Here is a 27,627-nt window from a genome sequence, read left to right as displayed (position 1 = left end):
GTCTGTAATGAAGACAGTAATTATTACATTTGGAGATTTAAAGCTGCTGTGAGAAGTTTTTATCTGGTTATGAAACAGGCTGAGATTAAAATTGTAAATGCTGATCGAAATAAACTAGAGTACAAGTCTCTGTGACCTACAAAAGCAAACAAGACCATCAGCTACGAGAGAGAAAATGTCTACATTTTTATTTGTAACGCCTGTAACCACTGCCACTAGGTATGTGTCTGACAAAGTGAGTTAAAACAAACTGCCATAAGTTATATATATTTTTTCTTTTTAGATTTTCCATCGGAGAGATTCACAGTGAGTGTTATGTTTGACTGTTGAAAGACAGCAGGAGCACTACTTACAGGATAAGACCAGCAAAGACATAAAAGGTACAGCTTTGTCCCCAGTGGTTGTCAAAGTAGATGCAAACCAAAAGTTCCTAACTGGAGCTCTAAAATAACCTTATTTTTTAAAGACATTTTACAGCTTTTTCAGCACATGGTTTGGAGCTAAATGACTGAAATGAGCCTCTATGTTTCTCCCCAAAAAGAAGTCTCACTTTATGCACCTCCTAGTGTTCTGAATACCCACAAACATTGGACTTTTTTTACCCTGTACTTTACAGATTTAAGAGGACAATTTAAGCACGGTACCCATATGGCAACCAATATAGTGATTTCTTTCTAAATTGAATGAAAAAAACCTTTTTAAGGTGCTCGGTCACTCTCTCTTTTTCTCTTCTTAGCTTCATCCGTCACCGTCCTCTTCTCTCTCTTAGCCTCAGCTTTTGTATCAAACAGAACAGAGACAGTCTAACTGGCGTCATTTCAGCTGAAGATTGGCGTGTGAGCTAGTGGCGTAAAGCAGAATGCACTTCTTGTGAGAGAACCGCCGCTCGCTGCCAAAGTTGCATAGTGCTGAAAGCTGTTGACCAGGGCACTCGGTGGAAATTAGAGAGACACCATTCTCCCCGTTGAAAGCTGTTGTACTGACTTTAAAAGGTTTTATTCCTAGTTATTCTTTGGGCCTTTTTGCCTTGATTGGACAGGACAGCTGTAGAGAGACATGAAATGTTGGGAGGAGAGAGTGGAGGATGGCATGCAGCAAAGGGCCGAGGTCTTATTCGAACCCACGGCTGCTGTGACAAGGATTATAGCCTCCATACATGGGGCGTGCGACATAACTATGAGGCTATCCGGTGCCTGGAAACATCTATTTTAAGGTGAATAGGATCTTCAGTTTGCTCTTACTAACACAAATGTTCTAAGAGCAAAAGGAAAGTCTATCTTTGAGCGTTCAATAATCTCACTAAGTCAGGGACATTTTCACCCATTGATGCAAAGATCTAATGGTGAGCTTTCTAAGAGTGCTTTGTTCACTTGTGATATGGTTTGGCATTGACTGACCACCCACTCAAACGATGTCTCTCACTGAAGCAAGCCGTTATATTTAACAGTCAAGCCTGAAACTATAATTTTGCTGTTTTCAAGTTGAAGCTCTGATGAAATTCTATAAAACGTTCAAGTAAACATATCTGTCTGATGGAAAGATGAATGAAAAAAGTGATAAGTTGAGAGAAAAGAGCTCTGTGCCTCGATCATATTTGAATCACCTCTGGAAGATGAGCTCTTGTACCTTTTTGATTTTATTCTAAGTTGTGCACCATGTACACGGTGATTCATCAAGAAATGTGTGAAAAATTGTTGTCAAAAGATGCGATGTTGAACAGTAATGACAGATTGATTTGACATTTCACAGATAATCAGCTTGAAGATGAATTACAGCTCATCAGAGGAAAGCTAAAACTCTGTAACACCGGAAAGCTAACAAGCTTCTTCTCAGCATGAGGCCAGCCCACAGCCACAGTGAAAGAGAACATAAACAACCTGTGGGAAAGACATATTCAGAAAAGCTCTCTGTGTCAATCTGTCTCTCATTCACAGGAATAAAACACACACAGCTATAAGTTTTACAAAGAAAAGGCAAATGTTTTCTGTACAACATGCTGCAGGCTTGAATCCAACTGAATGCTTCGGCAGCGTATTTCAAAATCATAGATTTTGAATGAATGGAGTACTTAATGCAACAGCTTTGGGTTAGAAAGTTTTCTAAAACTTGTTAGAGCTAATGAGGTCAAATAGTAACCCAATCAGCTGCTCCAAATGAGGCTGGATGTATTTCTGGAATGTTTGAGATTTTGGTTGTTGGACTGCACACACTCGCACAGTGAGAGCAGAGCCACCAGCCCATTCCTCAACTGCAAGGCTTTTCTCCCCCTAATTGCCTCTGTGCAAACTGGCAGACAGCATCTGAAAGCACCATGGCAACAGCAGGCATGCCTATTTGGTGTATTGCCTTTTCCCCCTCTTATCACCAAAGATGTGAGCGTCGTATGACACGTTGCAGACCTCCGGCTGAAGGGGCATATTTGTTATGATTTAGTTTGCAAGCTAGCTTGTGTTTGTAGACGGTACTGAATGTGTGTGCGTGTGAGAGAGAGCAAAGACTGTGTTTGTATTTGAGCCGTGCATGTGGGACAACCAGTGGTGTAGTGCAGGGTATACGGAGTGTACCCACTTATTTTTCAGTCTCTTTAATAATAATAATAATAATAATAATAATAATAAATTAGATTTATATAGCGCTCTTCTAAATACTCCAAGACGCTTTGACAGGAAACAACAAAAAACAAAGCAACAACTAAGAGAACAATACAACATAGAAGTAGTGTCGAGGGAAGAGGATGAGAGTCAGTGGTTGTAGGCAGTGATGCAAAGGTGAGTTTTTGGGGATTTCTTGAAGGAAGTGAGCGTGGGGGAGTCTAAATCCCGTCTGATTCTCACCATTGAGCACATTGACTGACAGTATTCAGCAGTGTGCTGCAATTTTATTCCTAAACTGGTGAAGAGACGACCCTCCCTGCCCTGTCTCTATTTGGCAAATATGCGAGAGTAGTCGTACCTGTCACTGTTTATAACAGAGGCTGTTTATCCTCTTCTGAAGTGGACACTTGAAAATAATCAGTTGGGGTAAAAATTAGGGGTAAAACTTCTTCAGGCACCGCCACACCACTGGGGACAACTGAAATATACATAGATTTGACTACGACATGGTCTGTGGGAGTTTTGGTTATCCATCCTGATTTGACATATACAGTGTGTGGGCTCAGGTCGATTCTGTCAATCAGACTGTACAGTGTGAGCACATACGTCGTGTCATAAATGTCACATTTATACAATCATTTAATGTATTTTCGTCCTTATAGAAGGCCTGAGACTGCCACAGATGAGTTTTTTTCCTGTGTCTTTGTCAGAGTGATTATTGTATTGATGGTTTTTATTTTCTATGAAAGCCTTTCTCCTTATATGCTCACCTCACAGTATATATTTCTTTGTGGGCGCTCTCAAAAGCCTGTGGTTGCCCAAGCTCTGAATGTGGATGCAGGAGACGCTGCAGAGGCTGTGACCTTGGTGTTCTACAGTCTGCAGTGATCACCTGCACGACCCAACAAATCAATGGGTCAAAAGCATCAGTGATTTAAGCCGAACTTTTAACTTTTATGTGGAAAACGTCAACAGTCAGGGCTCTGCTTTAACAGGGTTCAGATTGAATCATCTATTATCTGTGGCTTTTCCAGGGATGGCATGACACCTCTATGAGTCCACCCAATCTAGAGTTAATGGAAAACACATCACTCAATAAGAAGCCCAGATATTACACTCTGCAGGGTGTTGAGTGGTGATTACCTCCTCAAAAAAAGAAAAAAAATCACAAAGAGACAATTCAGCCGTGGAGACAAACACCCCAATTAGGAGCCGTATTGGTAGCCGCCATCATCAGCCGTGGTGTGATTCTTTGTGACACTCATCTATAGAGTTTTTTTGTCTTTTTTTCTTTCTACATGTGCGTGTGTGTATTTGTGTTTGTGAGCCACATCTCCTCTCCTATGCTGAATCATTAGACGTGTCAGGCCAGTTTATGTGCGACTCTGATGAGCAGTGCGGCGGTGACGGCCTGTCGGTAATCTGGCTGACGGAGCGGTGATGGATCATTCCAGCTGCACTCTCGCCACCTCGACATGCTGTAAATGACTTCATTGAAGGGTTGTAATGACTTGTGATGCTGTGATACTCGTGATGCTGCTTCGGTCATCAGGCTCATCTTTGTTTGAATTTCTGCCCGTCTTTCTCTTCTTTTCATCTGTAAACATTGTGTTGTGTTTCGATCATACTTACTCGCTGTGTTTGGACGTGAACTCTGGTATTCTTTTCTTCCTCCAGCTTGTCATTTCTTGTCACATTTGCATCCGTTATTTTCTGCTTCCTGCTCCTTTTTGTGCCATTTCCCTTTATTCCATCTCGACCTCGTCTGTTTTGTTCGTTTCATTTCCCATACTTGTCCTTTTATTTCTCCGACTTGTCTTTTCCGTTCACATTTGTTTTGGCCTTTGTGTCGCTCCGTGCTACCCCTATGCCATTTCCTTTTACTTTATCTACTCCCTTCTGTTTTCCACTTTCTGTTTCTGTTTACAGTCGCCTCCATCTACCACACTTCATTGCTTATTTGTTTCTTCCTCTTCCTCACCCTCTGTTCTCATCCCATCTGTCTGCCTCTCCCTTATCGTTCTCATTTTCCTCCCTCTGACTCCTCTCTCCAATTTTTCCCCCCTCGTTTGCAACACTTCAATCCATTTCTCTGCCTTCTTATTGATCCACCCATCCATCTGTTCATCTGTTCATCCATATAATGCTTTATCACTTTGTCCTTGCAGTGTGACCCGGGAGAATCCACCAAGTTGCTGTACGACCTTCTGTACACCGAGCCCATCAAGATCGTCCTGATGCCCGGCTGCAGCGGCGTCTCCACCATTGTGGCCGAAGCCGCTCGCATGTGGAACCTCATAGTGGTGGGTGTCTTTTTCTATTTAAACATGATCAAATACACAATTTTCAGGCCATGTATTTCCTAATTTGTAACCCATCTTTGAGGAAGCTGGCTCGACAAAGCCTGAAGTCCCAGTTAGAGATATCGGATATCACAAAGCTGGATATGAACTGTTTCTGTTAAGTCAAGCTTAAATTAAGCTAAGTTAAGCTCACTTTTTTTTACGCACTAAAAGGTACGATCGCCAGCTGTCTGCTTCTGTCAGGCTGAAACAATGAGAAGAGATGATGGATATGCGAAAGTTATTTCTGTAAAGACAACATTGCCAACGGATGGAGAGGGATGCTGCAGAAAGTTGCAGTTAACTCTTATATGAGTTAATAAGTTTGTTTTGCTTCCTGTTCATATATCGAATGTGACAAAAACACATGGCCTAACTCTAAACTTTAACAATGATACACAATATTTCAGCAATTTGACAAATTATGTGCAAATATAAGCTAAAAAAACAGGGTCTTTATTTGTATCCTAAAGCTGTCTGAGGTTAACCACCTAACAAAAAGCCAAATTATACATTATTTCTGATAGGTCAGTTTACACCGATTGCAAAACAACATTTTTTCTGACTTTCCTCCTGAACTATCCTCTTTGTTTTGCTTATATGAGCCTACTTTCTGTCCCAGAGGTTTTCAAGTCACTCAACTCCAAACACTGGAGAAGAATGGAGTTTTGTTTTCAGAGATTCAGAGCCTTAAGGAAGACATTGAGAAATTCAACACAAACACTTCTTCACAGTTTCTCTACCGAGCGCGCCGTAAACAGATTTCATAGTGACTGCTGCTTCAGTAGAAAAAAAATGTTTCAATAAAAACAACTTTACAGCAAGGTCACCTCTGCCATGTTTATTTGGAGAGAGAAATCTTTCAACTTGAGATGAGCCGCTTCGCTGATGTAATAAACTGTATCGTATTTCTGTTATTTGGCTAAAAATGATCCTTTAAATCTAATGTGTGAGCTGTGGCTGGATAGGTAGAGTGAATGGTCCACTTATCCCAGGCTTTAAGGTTAGATCCCTGCCTCCGTCTGTCAACCTGACAAAGTGCCTCGGGGGAAGACGCTGAACCTCAAACTGCTCCAGACGATCGGAGCAGAATCTGCCATTGTTGAGGACGAGTTTGAAATTTGGATCTTAAACCGTAAAAGAAGAGGACATGGCTGGAGATGGAAGCTGACGCAACGTGATTTAATGCTTTTAACCTGCTTTCATTTTTATTACCAGCAACTATCATTTTCCCTAATCTACTTCTACAGTAGCAAAATGACCCTTCTTCCTGGTTGATTTACTGCACATTTTCCTTCATTACCAAAATGATTGTTTTTAGATATTTTCCCATATAGAGAGGAGAAAAAACGATAAAGCATTGGGTTACTCCTACCCCTGACTACCTAATCTACTGTAGAAGTAGATAATCCAACGGTGTAATACTGGTGACCCTGTCTGTAAATTTTAATATTGTTTTTTTTTTTTTTTAAGATATATTTTTGGGCTTTTTATGCCTTTAATGGAGCGATAGGACAGTGGATAGAGTCGGAAATCAGGGAGAGAGAGAGTGGGGAATGACACGCGGGAAAGGAGCCACGGGTGGGACGTAAACCCGGGCCGCCCGCTTGAGACGACAGCCTCCATACATGGGGCGCGCGCACCAACCACTGCGCCACCAGCGCCCCTGTAAATTTGAATATTGTTATGGTGAATGCTGAATCACGACGAGTAAACAAACATTATGGGCTCCACATACACACACAGCACTGTTCTCCCTCGCTTAACGGTCAATCCTGTTTCGCCCCTGTAGCTCCATCCCCTCCGATGGCGGCGCAGAGGCGGGATCCCCTTCGTCCCCTCGTTACACCTTTGTGACATTTATATTGAAGGAGAGACGTCACAGAGGAAGTAAATATGGCGCCAGGCTCTCTGCTACTGCCATGCCCCTCACCCTCCCAACAGTACGGCAGCTTTCAGTAGCAGCACCCGCTAGCTTATGCAGCGGTCTTTGACATAATATCCGGTGTTTACTTGGCAACGATACACATTTTGTGTCATCACGACGGCTGCCTACAAGACACTGACCGTTACAAATATAAAATTACAGATTTCTCTGGCCTTGATAACTGTTGGAAATATTTGACTTAATGCAAGTCCTCAATGTAACATTGCTTTAGTCAATTTTTAATTAATTTACATATTTTAATGTAAACATTAGCAACCAAATTCTAGATAATATACCTTTAAGATCTTTCTTGTTCTCTCTTGTTTCCACCACTGAACGAGGTCTTGATGGTGGCTATATTCACTTTATTGTTAGAGTGTAGGATTCAGACCCTTAAGTCCAAAGAGGCCTAAAGAACTGCTCTGGTCCTTTGTCTGGCCCAGGAGCAAGAAGCCAAACAGCTTAAAGGACAACATCCCCTCTTGTCCCTGGTGGTCTTTTGTTCTGGATAGCATTGAGAGGGAGCTGAGACGATAAGAAACCTGAACAATGACACTGAAGTCTTTAGATTTGTTTCTGCTAAAAGGATAACGTCCTCGCATTTAGTCCAGGCAAACGATTTAAAATGCTCTGTTTGAAGCTGACATCCATTTTAAATAATGATCTTTTGTAGTTGTAGTAATTACACTTAGCTTCCCAAATCAATGGCGTAGTTGTTTATTGATTCTTAAACTCTTCACACAGCACTTTTGATTAGCACTGACGCTAGACGAGGCAGTTTCACCATCCCGCATTGACAGCGACACTATGCGCAGCACAAAACACGTTGTTTGACTTCACTAACTGCATCACAATACATCTGTGACAAGTGCGAACACATCCCAGATCTTTCAATCAGCTAAAGATCTGCTGCTTTTTGAAAACATTTCTGCCTTTCATGCCTTCATCAGTCGGTTTATTTTGTTTATCTCACTCTTTTGTCTTCTCTTGATCTGCCTCTCTGTCACTCACACTGCTCCTCTCGTTGGCTTTGTCCTGTAATTGAAGTTTCATCCAGAGATTAGTCATCGAGAACAATCAGTTCTAGTGGTTGGCATGAGCCATCGCTGGTCTTTCTCTCTTTGTCGGCCCTTTCTTTCCTCATCATTAAAAACTCTTTTCCACATTCTGACTCTTCTCCTTCCTCTTTTCTGTGCCTGCTGTCAATGCCTGGAGCTGGTCTTCTCTATTTCAGCGCCCTTTTTCTTGCACGCCTTCTTTCCTTCCTTCCTTCCTCCTTTTTCCATCTCTCCCCTTTTTCTCTCCCACACTACGTTTCCGCCTCGCTCCCTCAGCTCCAGCAGTCGATTCTCTCCACACACAAAGGGATCTGTCTCCCTTTACTACACGCCACCACTGGCACAAGCTCCTAACCGCCACACTCAATTATTTCTGTACGCTGGCTGCCTGCAGAAGCCTCCCCGCATGTCAAACAGTCTCATCAGAGCGCCGGGGAGGCAAATGCTTACCTCCATTTCTGGACTCTGATCAAGGAGGGGCTCCTGTTCGGCTCCTCTTGGCACACTGTTAATTTTATCTCTCTTTCTAAAAGCTCCCTGAAACATAGACAGGCATTGATCTTAAACGACAAGGCTACAAGGGAACAGAGGAAATTGAGAATCAAGAGATATTGTTTGTGGTTTTTTGGGAAGCTTTGATGTGGAACTTTGTCTTGTTTTTGTCGAGTGCTGCTACATCCTTATCTTTCTGCCACAACAGCTTTGTTGCTCCATCTCAGGTTTCTTCATGTTGTAAAGATTTATAACAAAAAAACCTTCCAGCTTCTAGTTTAGCTATTTTCAAGATTTCAGTTATAGGAATGATATTTAGCTATTAAAGAATTTAAGGCCGAGCTGAACGGACCTCAGTTCTTCTTACTGTAGGTTTACATGACAACGTGGCGTTTTAAAGAATCAGTACCTTGTCCAGAAACGCTTTTTTGCCTGGGTTTAGCAAAAGTCTGAAAATGTTCAATTTGAAACTGAATTTATAAGCAGGATGTGTCTTAGTTGTTAATTGTTTGTCTTTTGATTAGAGCCCCACTGAGTAATCGGCTGGCCGATAATTAGCATAGCACGTTACTCTCAGTAGCGGCTTGTTTTATCTCCGATATGTGCAAATATCACTTGGTTTATTCAATCTAAGTTTATTATTAAATTTGCATCATTTATTTGTACAATTGTACATTTCTAAATTCTAAATTAGTGCTTCAGTGCAGTGTTGGTATTCTGGCCAATAAAGGCTTTTGTTCAAATGTAAATTGAAAAAAAAAAAAATCTAATTTTCATTATAATTATTTTCTTTTTAAGTGTTTGATAACTGTGTTTGAGGGATCAACGCAATAAATGTGTTTGTATATTTTTATCGGTCTATCTCTTAAGATTGAAGAAAGATCTAACAAAGATATCTGATTCTTTTCTCTCCATAATATCAGTATCGGTATCGGCACCAATAAAACCATATCGGTCAGGCCCTACCTTCAATCGTCTATTTACAAAGACCATACATTGACTTCACTCAGTGCTTAAGTTGCTATGTTAGTTATTTTTTGGTTTGATTTGCTCTGAGTTAAAGATTTTGGCCTCTCAGCATTCTGCCTTTTAAATAAATAAAGGAAGTATGCAGTTTCGGACACAGCCATGGAGAACATGGCAAGTATTACCTTCATCAACATGTTAGCGTTGCCATTGCAAGCATGCTTGTATACTTACCAAAGACCAAAAGTGAAGCTAAACATTGTTTGTACCCCCCCCCCCCCCCCCCCCCCCCATGGCTCCAGTACTACCTCATACTGCAGACTGCAGTCCTACAGGAGGAGGTGGACTATTATAATACCCTTTACCTTGGCATCAGTCAGTCGTCCCTGTCCAGCTTGCAGATGGTACAAAACGCTGCAGTTAGATTGTTACCGGGAATCAGGAAAAGACAAAGCATCTCTCCTGTACTAGTTTCTATGCACTAGCTCCCCGTCAAGTACTATATTTAAGGCTTTACATGGCCTGCCCCTGTACGTCTCTGAACTCCTACTCCCCCTCTCTCTCCCCAGACCTCTGAGGTCATCAGACCAGCTGCTCCTCGCTGTTCCTCGGTCGAGGCTAAGGGGAGAGGGCGATTGTTCATATCTGTAGCGGCCAAGAACTCTCTGGAATAGTCTTCCTCTACCCTTCTGTAGGCGTTCTTAAGACCAGACTGATGACACACTCATTTCCCTATTCCACCCCTGAGTTTGATGTGCTAATTTTGTCTATGTATGTTACCTTACTGTTGGTCAACTCTGCTAGTTTTTAAACTTGCTCCATAAATGAAATAGATATGATTTGAGACATTTCATCCATTTTTATATCCAGGCAATAATACCAGCATAAGCATTAAGCTCTGTAGCTGCATGCATGTCATGACTTACTTATTCATGATAAGTTTATTCATAGTTCATTTATCCAACATACAAAGTCCATTAACATGCAATGAATAATTACAAATGTATTAGTTCATAGCAGAAGTGACTCAGGATTAACCAAAATGGCATCACATCTCCCAGTGCATTAAATTGACTTCTTACCCTTCCACCCTTTCCCATCATATTGCATGCATATACCAGACCCCAGTGTTTCTCCAGATCATCCAATGCAGATATTTCTCATAGTGGGGTCTAGTGAGACTTGAGGTACCTTGGTGGTTTCTTATCAGCTGCCCCAGCAGCTCACTTTGACTGTAAATCCATCCATGATTAACTCTATGACAGAAAGTATTACCATTTCAGATATTGGATTCAGACACTTACCATGTAAAACCTCTATAAACTGGGCCAGTGGTCTAATTTAGCAGTTTATGTACCTTGATGTGAAACAGATTGAGAAGCAGTGATGTACTGCGATGTGTTACCCGGTTTAAGCATTCCAGTCTTTATCTTCTGCCTGCGCCTCTTCAATCACAGCCTGTTTCAGGGTTCTCCCGCCTACCTGGTTTGCCCTTGCTGACAGATTACCTGTTGCAGAACTCTGTTTTGAACTCCGAGCAAGTAAACAATTTATTGCCTTCAATTACTGTGCAGCCAAGTCTGTGCACATCTCTGTTTGCTGAACAGTCGCAGTGGCTGTGGAAATGCAGCTTTGTCTGAATTGGTAATACATGTTAATACAGAAGGAAGCATGAATCGTTTGTTTTAGTTAGTCAAAGTGAAAAATACAGAGTATAGTCAGACCTTTACTTTAAGAAAAACATGTTTTGTTTTCTGTTGTGGAGCTTGCCAATCACTGCGTCCACTGGTGGGAGGTCATTTAGTACATTTATTTTGTTGCTAAAATAAGGTACAGTTTTCAGATATCGCCACCTTTCTGGAGTATTTATTTATACAATTAACTTTTTACTTACCCTATTCATTTAAAAACAATGATCTTAACCTACGATTTCCATTTTCAGAACGGGCTTTTTGTTAGCTTGAATGCTTTTTATTGGAATTATTGGTTTTAAATTATTCAGCATTTTTGTAGTTTTCCTTTCCCACTTCAAGACCAACTTTGACCTCAATGAATGATACACCAGACATAGAAAAGAGGATTATTTTTTTGGTGTTCCTTACATGCATATCGAGCCAGCCTGACTGATGTAAAACTATAAAAATGTCACAAGAGACCTGAGGTTTGTCACAATACCAGAACGTTTAACTTAGATGTGATACCAGTAAAAATCCAACAATAGTGTTACCTGTTTGTTACCATGGCAACAAAAATAGTTGGTCCTGCTCCTACCAATATTGGGTATTTTCTTGATTATGATTACCAGCTAGAATTGCACTCTAACTCATGCATGTTACCACTGATTTCAGAAATGAAGACACTTCTCCGTTTCTTTTACATGCAGCAGCTCTAGGTAACAAATATGACTGAAGATCTGTAGTTTTTTAAAGGATCTGTGCTTTTTGATCAGTATTTAAAATACTAAAGATTGTAGGCTATTAGAAAACACTTAGTATGGAACAGTATTGAAGTGGAGTTGTAACGATACGAGAATCCAAACTTGGAAACGATACTAGAAAAGCAGTATCAATGCATGCCTCCTACCACGGTGGCAAAAATAGAAGTGATAGGCCGACGATTTCTAGTTTTGAATGACCAAAAATGACGCCAAAACGTCCAAATTGTTGCCCATTCATTCGTTCAATTCAGACAGCATCTCCTCCTCTGCTCTCGGTGTGCTTGTAAGAGACACAAACAAAAACTGTTTTTTGAGACACCAAAAATATTTGAGAAATGTCAGTATCTGTCAACTTGTGGAGTTGAATGCACCACAGCTGCTCTCTTTTTTTAAAGGTTTATTTTTGGGGATTTCATGCCTTTATTTTGGAGCTATGACAGTGGATGGATTGAGAAATGAGGGAGAGAGCGAGAGAGTGGGGAATGACATGCAGGAAAGGAATCGAACCTGGGCCGCACACTTGATGGACTGTGGCCTCCATACATGGGGTGTGCACACACTAACCTCTAGGCTACCGGCAACCCCCACCTGCTCTTAAATTCTTAAGCTCTTTTTGAGACTAAATACCGATAAAATAGCAGATATTGATTCAAAGCACTTTGTATCCAAAAATATTGAAGTATGGAAGAATTTGACAACCTTATATTGAAGTTTTGAAAATTGTGAAACACTTGAAAATTGTGAAACACTTGAAATTCATATCAAGCATATCAAGACTTGGGGAAATTCCTTTCCACAGCCCCGTTTCTGTCCAACAGACAAAACCCACCAAAGACCAGTACATACACAAAACAAAGGGTATAAAACAAACAAAGTCAAACCACAATCAAAAGCTCCCACTCTGGCCTGTATAGCGAGGCCTTTAGTTCAGGATACACCACCAGCTCTCGACATTCAGGAAAGCCCCTTGAGCATGCCGCTGTAGTATCCATGCTTTCACCCATTAGTGCGGTTTCTCCTTATTTGTCACCTCCGCCTCTTCTTTTCTTTTTACACTTTCCACCAAGGGCTGCCAACGCCAGTGCCATTTTCAACTTTTTATCAGACGTTATTCTCCATTAGTAGGCTACCTATAATACCAGTGGTTACCGACAGCGGTGTGAAAATGGTCATAACAACAGACTACCGCCGCCTGCTGGCATGGAGAGTTATTTCCTCTCACACATGCGCAGAACGTACATGGTGGTTGGCCGTCGGCTGTAGTCTTTGCGGTGTGTTCAAGTGCAACTTTTTGGCCAAGACATGAGGCGACGCCACAGGTGGCCTTTGTCGCCACTAGTTCTTGGCCGTCTGCTTGGTGTGTCAGGTTCCTTAGCATCATGGATCATGCTTTTCCTGTCCGTACCTCCATCCTGAGGGAAGTGGGTGTTCAGTGGACGTGCGATGTCCTGTTCTGTCGAGGTTGCAATGCGTGTGATGGCCCTGTTGTTGAGTTCTGTCGGGTCGGGTGTGGGGAGAGCGATTATTCTAGCAGCTGTATGGCACAGATGAAAGTGGAAAAGCTTGACTGCAGAAAGTGTTCATCGTTATCAGTCCATGGTTTTAGTCTTTTTATTTGAAGTCAGAATGATTTAAGTTTAATAGTCTCCCTAATAGTGAGGTTCAGATAGCTTTGCACAAACTTGCCATTTAAGTTGTCCTTCAGGGTGTGCTGTAGTTTTATCTTGTGAGTACATTTAAGAGCCTGTAGTTTCCTTTTTTACTTCAGAGAAGAGACATTAAGTCTGTTTTTATACTTCAAGCAGAATCTCTTTCAACAGAACTTCTACAAAATGTTTGTCCTTCTCTGACGGTGTCATACCCTCATGTATGTTAAGATGAACCCCTCCCTTGTTTATTATTATAGCGTATGTCATCCATCAGAGCTGCTGCAGGTTTCTCCACATATTTTACCGCCGCTCGCAGATCATCTGTCACTTCCTGTATAGATCCCCATCCTTCGTTTGGATGCCATCATCCACCCGCTAGCGCCCGCGAGGGGTTTGTTATTGTGGCTAGTCCACATAGTACGAGACATTTGACATCTTTCATCAAGCCTCCTTTTTTGCTCCCAGTTGTGAACATCCCAGAGCTGTTCAGGTAATGGGGCTGAGATGAGAGCTGTGGCGGAGGATCGGCTGGCTGTGTCTGTAATGGGTCCCTAACGCCAGGTTCCTCATTTTAAAAGGGGACCTGCCGAGGATTTTATCTTCAGCTGTCACTGTGAAACTAATTGTTCGAGGAACCGTCTTCTCCTTGTTTCTGTTGGCATTTTCCACCATCTCTCTCTCTCTCCTGCTGCGTTGGACACACATCTTACGGTTTGTGCCTCTGGTGGGAATTGTGCCGGAGAATTCAAATTATGTGGGCCCAAATGAAAGAAACCAACCATCTCTAGGGTTTGCAACAACAATGATTAGATCCTTTTTTTTAATTTCCTCTGTTTGTAATAGCAGAATGTGTCATCACAATTTCACGGCAATCTATGCATGGGAAATCCTGCATGAAGTGTTGTGTTTTTTGAGGGAAATTACCAAGTTTATCGGCACACCTGATAAGCCTGAGGGAAGCTAAAAGAAGAAAAGGAGGGAGTGTGGATGAAAATTAGGAAAAAAAGGAGAGAGGATTGTTTCTTTGGTTCTCCGACTTTGTGCCGGGTTTTCCTCTCTGTTGCTTGCTGTTTGAACCATTTGGCATCAAAGCACGCTGTGTACAGGCAAAGAACAAGAGAGTTCTGATGTGAATGCATTTTGATTGAAGTCTGTTTACAGCTGATGCCTAGAAGGACCTTTAGAAGTGTATTTCCGTCTGTTTCTATTTTTTTCTTCTTCTGCACTTCTGTTTCATTGCTTTCCTCTTATATTTCTTTTGCACTTTTTTTTTTTTTTTTTCTGTTTCCCAGCTCTCCTATGGATCCAGCTCGCCGGCCCTGTCCAACCGCCAGCGCTTCCCAACCTTCTTCCGCACCCACCCGTCAGCCACCCTCCACAACCCCACCAGGGTGCAGCTTTTCCAGAAGTGGAAGTGGACACGTATCGCCACCATCCAGCAGACCACCGAAGTCTTCACCTCGGTCAGTACCTTTCATCTCGCCTGACACTTTTCACCTTTCTCTTACAGAGTCTTGCATCAACATTCACCCTTCTTAATCTTTTATACATTTTGTCATGTTACAACTGCAAATGAAATGCATATAATTGGGGTCGTATGTAATGGACCGACACATAATATTCCATCATTTTGCAGTGGAAGGAAGAATAATACAATGCAAAATGATTGACAACCCCCCTCCCCCCTAAAGACTACAAGGGTTCAATCAATTCCCTCAGTTTAAAGATAATGTGACTACATAAGGTACATCTTATATCTTGATGATCTTGCCTTGTACATGTGTAAGTAGTTTTTCTGACAAAAAAAAATCTTTATTTAAACTAAAGTCTCGATACTGATAAAGTTTTTTGGCATGACGCTTTGTGAGATGCTTGACTGAGTTAGTTGTGTTAGGCAATGCAACCATCGCCCCTCAAAACATTCACTATTCAGATATTGCAAATAGCCATAGAAGTAGTCAGCCTAACAAAGGTGAGATGACTCTGATCTGCTTCCCGTTTGTTATTAGCTTCATGTCAGAATTACAATTATTAATTTCTACCATCCTGAATAGATTTAAAACATCCAAATGTCGATTTTAAGAAACTTCATTTCTATTGCTCTAGTTAAATTTTCACTTGAAGCCAGTTTGAGCACGACAAACCTGCTTCTGACATTTCGTTCTTTGCACCCTCTCTACCTTCCTTGGGTCAGCGATGAAGCAGGTGTGTGTTGGTCGCTGCTAGTCCGCCCTGCTATTAAAATGAACTAGCTCTCAGCAATGGTAATGTATGGCTGTGTCTGGCATACTAAATCACTGACTGCGCCGTCTTTAAGACATTCAGCCAGTGCTTTCTTCATGGAGGGGTAAGGGTTCAAGCTCAATTTGGATTTTACAATCTCCTTCAAGAGAGGAAGCTTGACCCGACGTATTCAACATGCAGGCTCTGCAAAATGAAAGTGAAGTACTGCGGGAACGATGAAATAAGTGGAACACCGGCCAACAGCACAAACTGCAGCACTTTACCAATCTGCCAGCCCATTCTGAACGGACAGTAAATATAACCAGATCCATCATCTGTTTCATTTAAAAACACCTGCATGTCAGACTGAACGATAAAACAAAGAACCCAAATGCACGACTCCACAAACACTTAGTAAATAAGGAAGCACAACAGAAGATAGAAACTATACTATCCTGGAGATGTGACACTGCGCCCCTACAGCGTTGTTGTTTTCTGATTGTTAGCTGGTTTCAGTCCAAAAAGTATTTTGCAAGTTAAGCACTAATAAATGTTTTCTGTGTTTTAGGTTTTCATCTCTGCGATCAGCTAACCAGCTTCAAATAAAAGCTGCATTACCTTGAACACATTTTATTGTGCTTTCTAATGTCAAATAAAAGTCTGGACCCTCTAAGCACTCCGCAGGCTTGAGTAGATCTTGAAATTAGCGCACCTTTGTTACAAAAAGGGAACGTATTGTGAATCAGGAACAGGTTCGAAGCCAAACTCAATTTTCATTCCAATCGTGACCCTTGAGATTTGACATTTTTGTAGTAGTGCGTGCTTGTAGTTGCTGTAAACACAGAATAGCGTAGAACTAAATTGTATAGATCAGATATCAGGATCAGATCTGTGCATCCCTCCTCTTAACACTCAAACATCTGCTATGAGTCTTTGCTGCGTAAACACTAAAAAAAAAAAGTGATTGCTGTCTTTGTGCTTCTTCCGACATGACCAAGTGACTGCTATCTATCCTTTAAAATAAATATAAAGAAGCGTTTATTCTAATCCTCGTGGTCTTATTTGGTTAAAATCCCAATTAATTTGAATTCCAGGTTGTGACTCTGTCAATGATGAAAAATCTAAAGGGGGTAAATACTTATCAAAGCACTCTATCTCCAACTCCTCCTCCTCCTCCTTCTTCTTTCCTTTAATCTCCCTTTCAGATGCTTTGTTATCACTTCCTCTGTGTCATTACGTAAATGGCTGCTCGCCCGATCGCCTTCCTTCCTCTCTGTGTTTGTTTACGAGAGCTGTTGTGTTCTTAGGCTGCACCTTCCAGCAGCAATCTCTCCTGCCGATTGATGGAGGATTTTTGAAGTAATTTGTTGGAGTATTGGTTGTGAGAAATATTGATCAAGCAATACATCTCTCTCGGTTGAGGGCGGTCGATAACCATGACATTTGGGTTGGTTCCTGTAATGGAAGTTAATGATCCCGCTCGCCCATTCTTTACTCTACCCTCCTCGCATTCTTCGTTTCTTCTTTTCCACTCGTGTTCTTTGTCTAGAAATCTGCTGCCTCACTTGTTTATCATACATCCCCACGCTGTCAGTCCCCCTCTTGATGTTTCTCATATACACTTCAGATTTTTTGTATTAGTTTTTTTTTCTTTTGACTCTTCAGACTTTTCTGCTGTCTTTCTCTATAATCTCAACCTAACACCTCTCCCTGTCCCTCTCTGTTCAACCACCTCTCTAACCTCCCCCCCCCCCCCTCCTTCTCCCTGTCTGTCCCTCCCTTTCATCTCACAGACTCTGGACGATCTGGAGCAGAGGACGAAGGAGGCGGGCATCGAGATCAGCGTTCGTCAGAGTTTCCTCACCGACCCGGCTGTCGCTGTCAAGAACCTGAAGGTGCTTTGATTAAAAATTCACCTCAGCTGCTGGTCCTCTCTCTTCCTCTCCTTCCTTCTCCGGCTCACAGCTGCACACGATCCCATTAGCATAGAGCCAACTGGATAGAGGAAATTAATGCGCCATGCTAATTAGCAGCTCCTGAACAGCAGTACGTGCCGTCCTGTGAAGCAGCAGGAACTTTGGCTCGCTGTGCTGCCACATCAAGCTGTGCAATAGAGAAGTTTTATTGTCATTCTGATGTAACTAAGTTGTTTTGCTTTCTTGTTTTAATGCAGCGCCAAGATGCAAGAATCATTGTGGGCCTCTTTTATGAGACCGAAGCCAGGAAAGTGTTTTGTGAGGTTAGTACCTTTTCCTGCTCCATTTCTCCCAATAGACTGAACCTGACTGGCTATTAGCAGAAATGGAGCTCTGTAATGAGCTCTTTGAATGTCTGAATGAATTTCCTTGTTTGGCAGTGATACAACACGCTCGACACATCTCTGGGAATAATTCCCCTCATGCTTTATTTATCGTTGTCTCGCTCCCGCCCTGCTGCAGGTGTTCAAGGAGAAGCTCTATGGGAAGAAGTATGTGTGGTTCCTGATCGGCTGGTACGCAGACAACTGGTTCAAGATCAAAGACCCGGCCATCAACTGCACGATTGAGAACATGACGGAGGCCGTGGAGGGACATGTGACCACGGAGATCGTCATGCTGAATCCTGAGACCGTCCGCGGCGTCTCCAACATGGTGGGAACTCAAAAAACCCTGTTGTCTCTCAAAATCATTTTAGTATGGGGAGGCAGGTGAACAATTTGTTAGGGGTGAGACACAATATCAATACGGCAATATATCGTCATCCTGACTTGTGTGATCCAATTATCGATACGCTGGCTGCAAATATTGATATTTTAATTTAAAATGTGGCGCTCTAAACAAACTTCCCTGCCAATTTGACTCACATCCATAGCCAATGACTCCTTTGCGATGGCACTTCTAACATACAGTGAGTGTAACAAAAGAGGAAGTTAATTGGCCAATGAAGAAGCTGATTGCGGGATTAGAGTAGAAGGAGACAGGTGAGTGAAGTCAAACAGCAGAGAAAGGAAGTTACACCCTCTGTAGTCACGGACAACGAGAAGAACAGTAGCTCTTAGGCTAAATACTAGCATCGTGTCATCCCAGTTTTTGACACTGGCACTAAATTAATAAACCTACCTTTTTAGGGGCCTTTCTGTATTGTTCAGTTAATCAGATATTGTGATATATTGTTATCTGATTACCTTGCAATATATTGATTATCGCAGTACAGCTGAACGTGATATTATCGTTATAATAGGCTAGGTATCGTGTATCATATCTTGAGCTACCCCGCGATTCCCACCCCATGAAACGTGAAAAATGGGCAAGGGTAAGGATGTGAGCGACTTTGACAAGCGCCGAATAGTGATGGTTAGAAGACTGGTTCTGCGGTGATCTGTAACTACCAAAAAGTGGTCTGAGGAAGGGAAAGTGGTGATGCGCGTGGGGAGCAATGGCTGGCCCCTGTGGTCCAATCCAACTGAAGAGCTTCTGGAGCTCAAATTGCTGAGTGAGTTAATGCTGACAGGAATGTGTCAGGACACACAGTGCCTCGTGTTCGGTGCTGTAATGGCTGCAAAAAGGGGGACTTGCAGAGCACTGGGTACACATAAAAATACTTGCGCATTGCAAAATACTTAAAGCACTCCGGTCCAATGTGTTTAATGGGCTTTTAATGACACCAGATCGAGCACATGTGCACTTGAGAAATGGAGTTCATGCTTGTGTTTTTCTGTGGACAGGAAACTGCACAGAAACAATGTATAACGATAAACGAGGAGCAATCAAAGAAAAAAGCGTTCTGTAAATCAGAATTATCACATATGAGATGTATTAAAAGTGAGGAAACAACATGTTAAAATCCATTATGACTTGCAATCCTTACAACCTTCAAACATACCGTAAAACTTCAATTAATAACCTGGTCAATATAAGAAGCTCCTTTAAATATTTTCAATAAAAAACTTGTGTGTAGCAAGATGGGAAAGACTATACAATTGTACATTTACACCAGAAAGAATATTGAACTTTTTTCCAATTAGGATATCAATGGACAAATTAAACAACGATCACCAATTTGATCTCGATTAGTAACCCCGACCCTGCTGAACTGTGGGGGAGGGAAGAGAGAGAAAGAGTTCACTGTTCAAATAATCACTATCGAGTGCAGTGCTGGCCCAAAGGCCTCCAATTGAGACCTGCCTTTATTTGCTTAAACATGTTGGTAACACCAGTCTAGTGGAAGGGACTGGGCCTTAACTTGGGATGGGATTGGATGTGAAGTTTTGCAGTAAAACTCCTCTGACTGATTTTGATGGAAAAAAAGGGAGATGCTAAAACAGAAACATGGTTTACACTAATTATCACCTGTGTTTTATGGCTCCATGCACACGTTAGGTGGTAATATAAAGGTGCCAAATGTGACACTTTTTATGTTACGGAGTCTCACCCGCAGAGTGTTTCAAACTGCAACCGATACTTGTAAAATAAGTTTGGGATTTCCTAAAAAACAAAATAAACATTAGGTTGATAATATAATTATTGTTTAGCGTGTTAGCATGCTAACTGTCCTAAGAGCTTGAGTCTCCCTCTCTGAAAAAATTAAACAACCTCCAGGCGTTTTCTCCTGTGGTGTGAGGATTGTTAAAAGGGATTTTACTTCATCCAATCAAGAAAAATGATGCGGCTGCACCGGTTTTAAATCGTAAATATTACACCTTTCAATAATTTACGATCCAATACCCTGTGGTGGGGTGTGGGGGGAACCTTATGGGGGAAACGTGAGGACTGGATTCATGGTTGAGCATGCACTCTTTGGTGCACAGAGTGGTATGAATCCAGCACCACTGCAATCATCCCATGTTCATGCCACAATTCTTTTCTTTTTTTCAGTAAAGAGTAGCACAAAAACATCATTCTTTTGCCCGTTGTCCGCCACGTTAGTTTACTCTAAAGTTGTTTTTTTTTAAGATTTATTTTGCGGCTTTTTGTGTCTTTATTGTAGAGATAGGATACTGGATAAAGTTGGAAAGAAGGGAGAGAGAGAGTGGTGAAAGGAGGTCGGATTTGAACCTCAGCTGCCCGCCTGGAGGGCTACCTCTGCCCCTCTAAAGTTGCTTATGACCACAAGACATTAAGAGACATTTCCAGTTTGGACGACAGGACTCTGCTTGTTCCTGAGTTTTGTTGCTCTCCACATGCTAAAGGAGCAAAACTGTTCAATCTGTCATTATTCTTCGTTATGTGTAGAGTCTCTCCATTTATAAAATCGTGGGCCAGCCTTAAGCACACCTTGTTTTGGTTAAGGAACAAAATAAACAGACAAAATACTTGAGTTTGAGCTCTTCAGTTCTGTTAAAAGAAGCTAAGAGCAGTGGTGATCTTGAACTGTCATTGCCTGTCACTCAGTAAAAGCATTGCACCGTGACCTGTCTTCATTGATTATCATGCATTATGGTTATCACTCCTCATTGTAAAGTCTCAGCTCTCCTTTCCTAACCGTAACGTCTTCTGTCATTTATGAAAAATGGGTCGATTCCCATGAAATAGAGTTTTATTCAAGGAAAGACCAGAAAACTGAGAACTTCGATTTCATGGCTTCAGTGAACTGCATACGACCCGAATCAATATTATGTTTCTTAAAGCGAAAGTGATTGATGGGAGAAGAGGAGATGTGTATTACTGTCACACTCCTCCTCAGCATCTCCATGTATTATTTCCCTCACCTTCATTTAGCTTCTCAGGTACCAGTCGTTTTCTCTGCTTCTCTATCACCCGTCGCTCTCCTCTCTTCACCTTCTCTAATCCCATTAAACAGCCTCCTCCTCTCCTCTTCTCTCCCATTGTTCGACCCTCTCTGACTCTGCTGCTCCTCGCTCCTATCATTCCCCCATTCCTCTTTCTTTTTTTTTTTAACCCACTTCTCCTCTCCTTTCTTCTTAACATGTCCCCGCTCCCACCTTTTCCCCGCATCTTCCCCTCTCCTCCCCTCGCACCCTCCTCCCCGTCTCTCGCACTTCATCAGCAGCTGTTGTTTATATTCATACAGCACCTGTCACTACCTGCTGATTTAGTTGTTGACGTGCTGCTCGACGGGCGATGAGAATTACAGCCAGAACTCCAGCACATAGTCAATCTATTCAAATTCAATTTCCAACTTTGAAATTGGCGTATTTCTTCTAGATAGAGCGCTCAGATGAAGCTCAGGCTTTTGCAGACCCTGATACTGCGGGGTCTGCAATATCACTTTGTCAGCTAGATTTCAGAAGGCAGTGGCAGATTTAAACGCCGAACACCAAGGTGGAATTTCAATGAGGTGAATTTCAATGAACTACATCGGGGGTTGTAGGCCTAATTGGCCTCAGAGACTCCACAGAGACCCGTTAATGATTGTTAGCAAAAATCCCTCATCACACATGTATCGCTGCTTTCAGGAGAAGGATCATGTTTGTCGTTTTTTTTAATACAAACACATTAGTTAATAGCTAAAAGAAAGGAAAGGCAATTTATTTAACCAGTTTTTTTTTTCTTATTTTGAGTGAAACTCCGACAGCAATTAAAAATCAAAAGAAGAACCAAGAAAGAAGAAGTCTTTAGTTGCGGTTACAGGTCTGTGATCAGCGTGCCCGATCATTTCATTTGGACCACATGACTTGATTAGATGGCCTAACTGTCTCTCTTCCTTTTTGCATGGACAAGGTTCTCCACAAGTAAGAGCGAGCAAGCAAGTCCCACAAAAACCAGGGAGAAAGATAGTGGGATGCGGTCGGTGATAAATAATAATAGTAGTAACTTTTTTATTTATACAGCACCTTTAAAAACACGGGTTTACAAAGTGCTCTGACAAACAGCAAAGCATAAAAAAGAACGAAGCAAAAGAACCCAAACACAGAAGAACTTGAACAACAGAAAGAATATAAACAACAAAAAAACCAGAACAACAAAAAACAACCCAACCGCAAAAAAACCCATACAGCAAGATACCAGACAAACATATTTAACCCAATCATCACAGAAACCATCATAAGAACCCAGGCAACACAAGAGCCTAAACCTAACCTAAACTCTATAATCCAGGTCTACACTCCCTCCGACAATGAAAGGTGTCTGATCTAACCTTCACAACTAAGACGCTAACTAGACTCTTCTCCTCTGTCGCCCCCCGGTGGTGGAACGAACTACCAAACTCCATTCGATCTGCAGAGTCCCTTTGCACCTTTAAGAAAAAGCTAAAGACCCAGCTCTTTCATGAATACCTACGACCTCAACGATGATGACGATGGTCTCAATATTATTAATGATGAAGACGATGGTTTTGTTTGAATACGACGATTTTAAGATGGTTTCTATACTGATTAGAGCTCTGAAGAACAGCCTTCAATGTTGTGCTTTGCCTCTGTGCTCTGCCTGTCAGCACCTGTGTGTCCAATCAGACTCAAAGCTGATCGTTTGCTCTTACTGACATTGTTTCCTATTTTCTAGCTCCTTGCTTGTGTTGTTCTTACTCTCTGATGTACGTCGCTTTGGATAGTGAATTGTAGAATTGTAGTAGTCCTAGAGGACCAAAGATTTGAGATGGTGTATGAAACTAAAAGGGCTTAAAGAAGTGCTGACAGAGAAGTGCATCATGATGCTTGGCAGTGCATGTTCGTGTGTTTCCGGGAAGTTGCTTCAACATTTTTTTGTTTTGTTTGATACCTTAAAAATCTAGCTTACTCTTGCATATTTACCCAAAGTCGCTTACCCCAGCTTTAAATGTACACTTATGAGAAAAGACAAACCTTGGATGAATAACTTGTTAGGTTTCCTTTTTTTTTTTACAAAGCAGAGATGTGCCACAGGATGTATTTCCTCCCTCTGTAGCCATATGCCATATGTCTGACAGTTTTTATGATTGAATCTCTTAATTACCACCTGCGTCCAGGCCTGGGCGTATTAAACGTATACTGAATGTCATTTAGAAGGTGTGAAGTAATAAAAAAAAAAATCTTACAGGAGCTAACAGTAACATCACTTCTTCCTTCCTACTCTTGGCTCATTTCCGACTGCAGCAAAAGGGTGTGATATAAGAAGAAAACGAGCACGGTGTGCAACAAACCTGTGAAAGTGTATCTTGGCTCTCTTCTAAGAGCAGTGCAGAGTATTTAAAGGTTCAACATCATACTGAAGATGATTTTTTTTTTTTAATAAGATGAGAGTGTTGGTGCCACTTTTCATATCTGTACACTCAATATGGAGCTACATCCAGCAGGATATAAGCTTACTGTAGCTTTTCATACGGCTGGAAACAGTGGAAATCAGCTGCCTCTGGCTCTTTGTACGGGTAGACCTTTAACCTTTAACACAACTTATACTAATATATTTGATGTCTTACTTTTTTATTAATATGAAAAAACAAAGTGTAAATATTGGGATATTTACCATAGATAATTCCCTTTTCAATTTCAGGAAGACTTTTTTTAAGGACATGAAAAATGTCAGCACATAAAACCCCAGCTAGTGTCGTGGATTTTGTTAACTCAGTGCATCCCTTAAAAGAAAATATCAACACACAAACCTATTTCAAAACTACAACAAAAACAGACTAGCCTCTTAATATGCTAAGCTAGGCTAATCTCCTGCTGACTCCATCCTCACGCTACACGTTCAGGCATGAGAGAGCGGAACAATCCGCTCACCTCACTCTCATCAAAATAAGCTAACGAGAGTCATTAACAAAATGTCCTTACTTTTCCTTTATAAATGTCAACCTGCAGCATTTTCCTTAATGAATGCCAAACGCCCTCCAGTCAGCCCAAGAGCTCCCGTGGTCCAGATGCCCCCTCCCACTGTAAGCTCAAGAGATAAACTGAGGTGACCTTAAGGAAAAACTTAACCCCTTACTATGCTTCTGCAAATGGTGCACCCTTTCTTTTTTTTTATATATATATTTTTTTGTGCCTTTAATGGAGAGATAGGACAGTAGATAGAGTCGGAAATCAGGGAGAGAGAGTAGGGAAATGTGGGAAAGGAGCCACAGGTGGGATTTGAACCAGCTTGGAGGACCATAGCCTCCATACATGGGGCGCGTGCACTAACCACTGCGCCAAGATAGGAAAGATTGATCTGTATTCCATCATCAATACAACGCTTTTTTGTCACCCAGGGGGAAATTTGTTCTCACAGCTTTGCCGATCGGTACACATAAAGAAAACAAATAACAGCAGGTAGAAACCCATCACAAAGGCTAGAAAACACCGAGCAAAGAAGGGGCCAGTCAGCGTGGAGGCTTGTTTAGGGCTTCAATCAATGAGGGGACAAAGCTCTTTTTGAAGCGTGCCCTCTTCCAGGTCAGGGTTCTATATCTCCGACCTGAGGGGTTATCACTTGTGTCACTCTGAGTACATTTACTTGGAAGCCTTGGAAATGCAGTTTGAAATCCTAACTTTATTTTATAACACGATCTCTCATATTATAAAAACCTTCAAGTTTTAACTTTTGCTGATAATGATGAGTTTGACTTATCCGATAAATCCTCCAGATGGTCCACCGCTGCTTCCTCTTTACTGTCTCCTCCTCTTCGCCGCTCAGTCTCATCCATCTTCTTGTCTTAAAATAGAAAGATGTAAATGCCTTTAATATTTCTTCTTCACAAATCTCAAAGTGCCTTTGTTTTGAAATATTGTCTTTTTCCCGTCTCCATCAGACATCGCAGGAGTTCATCGCCGCCTTGATGTCTCGTCTGGGTGGGATGAACCCTGAGGAGACAGGCGGCTTTCAGGAGGCTCCTCTGGCCTACGACGCAGTTTGGGCTCTGGCCCTCGCCCTCAATAAGACCGTAGCACCGCTGAAGGCCAAGGGCCGCCGACTTGAGGACTTCAACTATAACAACCATGACATCACCTCCGAGATCTACAGGGCCCTGAACACCAGCTCCTTTGAAGGGGTCTCGGTAAGGCCACATGATGAGAAAGAAAATACCAAAAAATAGAGAGATTTAAAAAGAAGAAACAGTCTGTTCCCTAACTTTGGTGCTCCACTTTTATTTATCATATATGAATATGCAATGACTTGACATTTTTGATCCTTAAAATTACAGTCACTGCTTTTCACGGTGATTAAAAATGCAAATATTCTCTCTTTAAATATCTCTGCTGAGGTCTTTAATGTGAAATGTTTATCCAGGCTGAAGAAAGAAGGGATGGAAAATAGTGTTTAGTAGCAGATGTGGCAGACCTTTTCAAAAATAATGTGCAACTCCAATATATCTCGTACATACTTAATGTTAACCATTAATAATTATCATGTCAAAATCATTTTTTTTAATGGTTATAATTACAGTCATAACACAGTGACCGATCAGAGTGGGTCATTTCATATTTCCCTTTTCTACAGCATATAATTACTGCATTGAACATATGCTCTGTGTTTGTGACGCCCTGGTATGTGTGTGAAACTCTCATACACTACCACTGTGTGTGTTTAAGTTAAGACTGTGGCTCCACGTCCTTATATGACACAGACAGGAAAGAAAAACAAAGACTTTATTAAGATTCAGAACAAACAGAAGAAGGGAGCAGGAGAGTCCTTGTGGTTGAAATGAGGAGGAAAAGTGGAGCAGGGAGGGAGCAATTCACCAGCTTCACAACATATCGGAAGTTAATGAAACTTGTAGTTTCAAGGTTTTGTTCAACCTTTAGCCAGTCATGTTTTGAAAATGGCGTTTGCAAAACATTTTAAAACATTAGGAATAGAGGCACCGAATAGCCAAGCGGTGATGTAGCACGCCCCATGTACAGAGGTTATAGCCCTCATCTCATCTAACATGGGTTTGAATCTGACCTCTTCCCTTTGCTGCATGTCATGCCACACTCTCTCCTCCTAACCTTTCCTGTCTCTCTCTGGCTGTCCTATCAAATAATCAAATAAAGGCAAAAATGGCCCAAAAAATATCTTTAAGTCACATCAGAAATATAATCTAAAGAAAGTCACAAAATACAACCTCATAAAAATGTCTGTGAACATCAAAAAGCTTAAATCATTGATACATTTATTCTGTTCCTACGTTTGCCCGTTTGTCTCGACTACAGTCAACTCAGAGTTTGTTTTGATCGGGGGGGTGTCGGGAGTAGCAGTGAAAATCACTCCTATGTTTCTCCGCCAGCCTCGACCGACATCATCGTTTTTATTGTTTTGATTAAGGTCTTATTGTGCGATTAAAGGAAATGTTTTTCTCTTTTTGGTACTCTTGGCCATCTTTTCTGATGATAATCTGATTTCTGATAATAACAATATGCTAAATGAGTCCTGAGATTGAGGAACTCTGCAGCTTCACCGTATGTGAGGCTGATGGTGCAAAATAAGCATTCAGATAATCAGTTGGGTTTTTAACTATCCAAAAGTTCACAGATTATATTTTTGTTTGCAAATCCTTCTCAACAAGCTGTGATTGGAGGAACAGCTGATGTCAGGGTTTGAGGCGAAAGCTGAACCATGAAACAGGTCTTTACACTGTGATGGGTGTTTTCAATGGATTATTTGCGTTATCACTTTGGGTAGAATCTTTAATAAACCTAAAAAAAAGTTAGAGGGGACAGATTTATCTAAATCACGTCTCAGCTTTTCTCGTTTTATTTCTTGCCAGGTTGAAAGTCTTGTCAGTGATGTGGCAACCGTCCCAGATTTCAGCCCTTACTTTTGTCAGTAGAGCCGAGTGAGTTTATGAGCTGAGAGGAAAATATACCCTTCCATGTTGTCCACTAATGCACACATGACGCATGACTTTTCTCAGTTATATTCTGAAGATTGTTGGGACTTAATTAATAAGAAGAAAAAATTCATATCTTTCCCTCTTGTGTTTTATGAACACGCTGCACACACATAGGCCAGGAATATAAACATCTGCAGCAACCAGTCCCAATTTCCATACTTCGGTAGGATCGGGACTTGAACCGATGACCCTCTGGCTCCCAATCAGACTCCTGACAGGCTAAGCTCTAC

At 41.5% G+C, this 27,627-nt stretch overlaps 1 protein-coding gene across 2 annotated transcripts in view; it reads left to right on the top strand.

The window, feature by feature from the left end:
* gabbr1a (gamma-aminobutyric acid (GABA) B receptor, 1a) overlaps window positions 1-27,627 on the top strand; it is a 95,466-nt gene that overhangs the window by 32,530 nt on the left and 35,309 nt on the right. For both annotated transcript variants that reach the window (XM_061049988.1, XM_061049989.1), the window contains 6 exons: window positions 4,763-4,897; window positions 14,758-14,928; window positions 17,482-17,583; window positions 17,862-17,927; window positions 18,127-18,318; window positions 25,334-25,579. In XM_061049988.1, the coding sequence (XP_060905971.1) occupies window positions 4,763-4,897; window positions 14,758-14,928; window positions 17,482-17,583; window positions 17,862-17,927; window positions 18,127-18,318; window positions 25,334-25,579 (912 nt within the window). The remainder of the gene's footprint in view (window positions 1-4,762; window positions 4,898-14,757; window positions 14,929-17,481; window positions 17,584-17,861; window positions 17,928-18,126; window positions 18,319-25,333; window positions 25,580-27,627) is intronic.

Source organism: Labrus mixtus, chromosome 11, assembly GCF_963584025.1.
Source record: "Labrus mixtus chromosome 11, fLabMix1.1, whole genome shotgun sequence".
Classification (NCBI taxonomy): Eukaryota; Metazoa; Chordata; class Actinopteri; order Labriformes; family Labridae; genus Labrus; species Labrus mixtus.
The sequence above is the reverse complement of the archived record's forward strand: the minus strand, read 5'-3'. Positions and strand labels throughout refer to the sequence as shown.